Source organism: Apteryx mantelli, chromosome 24 (genome assembly GCF_036417845.1).
Source record: "Apteryx mantelli isolate bAptMan1 chromosome 24, bAptMan1.hap1, whole genome shotgun sequence".
Lineage (NCBI taxonomy): Eukaryota > Metazoa > Chordata > Aves > Apterygiformes > Apterygidae > Apteryx > Apteryx mantelli.
Window position 1 is genome coordinate 2,506,240 of NC_090001.1, and position 4,771 is coordinate 2,511,010.

A 4,771-nucleotide genomic window follows, 5' to 3' on the forward strand; every position below is an offset into this window, starting at 1 on the left:
ATCTATGCAGGACAGTTGGATGTAGACGTGATGGACTTTGCCTAAAGGTAGTGGTGGGATTCATTTATTTGGGCACAGGCAGGAAACCTGAGGTGCCCTCGGGCACTTGCCCAGCAACCACTCCAAAAGGGCATGGTTCTCCTGTAGGTCCCACGCTGTACCTGCTAGAGACGTGTGGTTGTGCTGGACACCCCAAGCATCGGACATGATGCTGCTGGGCTATCTTTCTGTCACTGACTCAAGTGAGTGCGCTGAATTACATTAGCTGTTTGCAATGTAGAGATCTGCATGATTACTTTAGTCTGCCTCAGTGAACATCTCCCAGGAGGAGGGAGTACGAAGGAGAAATGAAGTCCTACTTTCAGCTGGGCCCCTGTTCCCAAGTGGGGCCAGGCTCCTGGGATGGAGGGAGCTCATGGCAACCTGGCAGCACTGCTGAGAGACAGCTCTGTCCAGGAATAGCTCCTCTGCAAAGAGCAGCAGGGCTCCATCACTGCCTGCTGCTGCTAACATAAGATGAGACAAGACAGAGAGACGTGGAAGGCAGTGTGGAGTGGGAGGACAGAGGAGAGGAGAGCTCTTGTGGGAGAAATCTTCACAGCCCTTGACACGGTGAGTCTCTGCCTGTAGAGCAATACTACTGGGGTTCTTGGAGAGGTCTTCTAAACCCATCTCATCTCATGACTGATAGTTTTTCTATCTGTCGGAGGGACAGGACATGCTGCTACCTTCTCCCAGGGACACTGCAGGGGTGTGAAGCCAGGGAGTGCACCCAGGACTGCACCGGCACCACAATTCAGAGCAGGGTCCCTCTGCCCCAGGGTGCCATGTGCCCAGGGCAGTGACTCTGCTGCCTGCAAGGGTCAGCACTCAGCCTGCCTGGGGGATTCCTCACGGTGCAGCAGGGAGAAGGTCTGGGTAGGAGGATCGACCCCCAGCAGGGCAGGTTCATTCTCTTGTTGAGAGGGTGCTGCATGGGTCAGGGCTGCTCACAGCTCTAGCTCCTGCACAGGGCATATTTGAGGGGTCTTTTCAAGAGCAAGGTGAAAAAACGACTATTTGAAAGGGAAGGAGCTTTCCTTCTGGCGTCTGCACTTTCAGTTTCCTTATTTTGGCAGGGAGAAAAAAGGAAAGAGCTTTCTGGTTTGGCAAGGGACTGCGACTCCTCAGCCTTCACTCTCAGAGTCAGTAGGTTTGTGAGAAACCTCAGCAAACCCCTTCAGCCCCACCTCAGCCTACAGACAGCACCAGCATCACCTTTATGGCCTCCTCGGGCTTTATCTGACCTCCTCTTTAGGACCTGCATGCACAGAGATGCCCCTGCCCAGTGCCCTGAGCCAGGAGGTTTCTGTCGGGCAGAACTGAACACCCACAGGGTGGGATGGGGTCTGTGCACACTGACTGGGAAAAGTCATTGGGGAAGAGAATCAGCTCCAAGCAGGGGCAGCTCCAGGCAGCAGAGATGGACAGGGAATGAGAGCAACAAAGAGAATCATCATGGGAGGATGGATTTGGGCGAGTCATAGTCAGTCCCTCTGACGCAGACAACTTCTTCCTCTGAGCAAGCCCCCCACATCTCCTCTCCCATCCAGCAGAGCCTCTGCCCTGACAGCAGTGGAGTCTGGGGCATAAGCCACTTCTTCTGCAGCCAGACTTGCGGCAGAGGAGAGGGACATGTCTCCTGCCACGGGCCCATTTCGTGCTGCCCAGCAAAGGGGCTGAGAGCGACTGCCCTGCAATGTTGCTGTCTTTGAGGTGGCATGACCAGCTGGGTAAGGTGAAGCCTTTCCTGAGTGCCCATCTGTCTCTGTCTCCTTGCCTCCCTTGGCAGCAGGATCATGGTGTTGCTCCTTTTTTGCCCTCCTGTCCGTGCTGCTCCTGCTCTTCTCTTGGGCTCCCTGGGGTTGGGGGGGTTCAGCTGCAGTTCAGACACCTGCCCTGCAAGTTGTGCAACAGCGGGGTCTGCATGGGAGTGAGGTTGCCCCAGCCCCCTTCTAACTCGTGGGGCTCCAGGAAATGCAGTCTGTGGGGCTGGGAAAAGAGCAGACTCTCCCTTAAGGACAGACCATCTTTAGGACATTTGACTGTTTCCCTGTAGTGTCTTGCCAGGCTGAGAGCTGCCCTCCAGAAGGGCACAGCTGTCTCATAGCATCTCTGTGATGTTCGAGAGACCTGTGAAGAATCTGCAGAGATGCGAAGAGTATGGAAATGGTGGTGGGCAGATGTACAGGGGCAGCTGAAAAGAGCCCTGTGTGTCCTTGGCTAGAAGGGGAGTGTGGAGACCTCCCTCTGGTGCTCTGAGAAAGGGAGAGAACGTTGGACATCTGCACCTTGAAACTGGACTCCTCTGCTCTCAGCAGAGGCTTGTTTCTTTGTAAGGCAGCATATGAGTGTGACCATCCTCCAGCTCAAAGAGGTGGGAACACAGGACAGCTGGGATCAAGGCTAACAGACTAGCTGTCCTCACTCTGCACCAAGTGAGAGTGAATCCTTTCCTCTCAGGACTCAGGAGAAATGCCAAAGATTTCTACCTTTGAGGAACATTCCCCAGGGGTAACAAGGACATCAAAAAGAAAAAAAAGCAATATTAAAAAATCCCTAAAACTCTGTTCCTCAAAACCTACTTCTTTAGAACTGGTGGTGCAGATGCCAAAAAGGCCTTCCACATGAGGAGTGGACTTCACCTGGCAGAAGTTCTGTATGTCAGAGCTAGTCAACTCCATTCCCTCCTTCCCACCACTGTACAGCAGGATGGACTCCTCTGGAGCCCATGGGCAGAGGTCCCTAGTCCTCACAGCACACTCAGGCAGTGCAAAGTGGAGCTCAAGCAAGGGAGCTGCACAGAGCTCCTCTCAGCAGAGAGATGCAATATGGGGTGTTGTATGAGAACTGGAAGATCTGGGGGGTTTTTTTTGTTTGAAAAGTGTCTCCTAACTTCTCAATGTCTTTTCCTCCTTGGACAGTCCTGCATGTCGAGGGTCAGCAAATGTCCAACAGCAGCTCCTTCAATGGGTTCCTTCTCCTGGCGCTCACAGACACACAGGAGCTGCAGCTCTTGCACTTCCCGCTGTTTCTGAGCATCTACGTGGCTGCCCTCCTGGGCAATGGCCTCATCATCACAGCCGTAGCCTGCGACCACCGCCTCCACACCCCCATGTACTTCTTCCTCCTCAACCTCTCCCTCCTCGACCTTGGCTCCATCTCTGTCACTGTCCCCAAATCCATGTCCAATTCTCTCTGGAACACCAGGGCCATTTCCTACTCTGGATGTGCTGCCCAGGTCTTTCTGCTTCTCTTCTTGCTCTCAGCAGAATATTTTCTTCTCACTGTCATGGCCTATGACCGCTTTGTTGCCATCTGCAGACCTCTGCACTATGGGACCATCATGGGCAGCAGAGCTTGTGTCAAAATGGCAGCAGCTGCCTGGAGCAGTGGTTTTCTCTATGGTCTCCTGCACACTGCTAACACATTTTCCATACCACTCTGCCAAGGCAATGTTGTGGAGCAGTTCTTCTGTGAACTTCCCCAGCTCCTCAAGCTCTCCTGCTCAGACACCTACCTCAGGGAACTTGGGGTGCTTGTGGTTAGTGATTGTTTATCTTTGGGATGTTTTGTTTTCATTGTGCTGTCCTATGTGCAGATCTTCACAGTTGTGCTGAGGATCCCCTCTGAGCAGGGCCGGCACAAAGCCTTCTCCATGTGCCTGCCTCACCTGGCCGTGGTCTCCCTGTTTATCAGCACTGGCTTGTTTGCCTACCTGAAGCCCCCCTCCCTCTCCTCCCCAGCTTTGGATCTGGTGGTGGCTGTTCTCTATGCAGTGGTGCCTCCAACAGTGAACCCCCTCATCTACAGCATGAGGAACAAGGAGCTCAAGGACGCACTGAAGAAACTGGTTCAACTGCTACTACTTCAGCAGCAATAAGCTGCCCATCTCTCCTCACAAGGGATTTCCAATTTACCTGGGCAATTCTTGTGCTTTGGGCATTCTATCTGTGATAATTCTTTTTGTAAATGGTTGAAATCATCCCACTTCTCCAGCAGCACAAAGTCCATCTGTCTGGCCTAGAAGCCTTCCATAAATCTGCGTAGCACTGTGTCAGGGCTGCCCTCCCAGTCAGCATGTCTGTAATAAAAGGGGATTTCCTGTGGACAGTGTCTGAGGGTTGGGCTCTTCATCCCAAGCTGGAGCCAAGAATGTGCTCAGGGAGTTGCACCCGAAAAGGCCCTTTGCTGTGCTTGGCTTTTCCATGGGCTAAGGGGCATGAGCTCCTAGGGTGATGTGTTTGGGCAGGAGGGCTGGAGTCAGCTGTAACTTGTGGGTGCCCAGTGTCCCTGGAGCAGGTGAGTGGTCAAGTGGTGTCTGCTGGGGACTGTCTGCCATATTAGAGGGCTGGTGAGAGATGTCCACGCTTCTGGAAGGGAATATGGAGCCACCGCGAGAGCACAGGGGATCTCCTGGGACAGCATGTGCCTGGGATGGGCAGTGAGTGGAGACTCCCAAAACCAAGTGGAGTCCCCCAAAGGTAAAGGGCTAAACCGAAGGATGCACTGAATGAGAGCTCAGAAATCTCAGGAGAAGCAGTGGGGACCCAGCAGGCACAGGGAAGGGAGCCTCAAGAGTGGTTCATGTCATCTAAAAGGAAAAAAAGCCCACATTCATTCTGCCAAATGACACATGTGAACACTCCTGAGCCATTTGAAATGCCCTGTGCTTGCTTCAAGCATCGTGCACAGCCACAGAGCCTGGGAGGGGGTGGTCAGGCGCAATGGT

General features: G+C 53.4%; 1 protein-coding gene across 1 annotated transcript; it reads left to right on the forward strand.

The window, feature by feature from the left end:
• Nucleotides 1-205: 205 nt before the first annotated feature.
• On the forward strand, nucleotides 206-3,886 carry LOC136994103 (olfactory receptor 14A16-like; the record flags this gene model as incomplete). The annotated part of the gene is made up of 2 exons (XM_067310356.1): nucleotides 206-242; nucleotides 2,964-3,886. Coding segments are annotated over exons 1-2 (960 nt in total), but the record flags the coding sequence as incomplete, so codon positions are not given.
• Nucleotides 3,887-4,771: the final 885 nt, after the last annotated feature.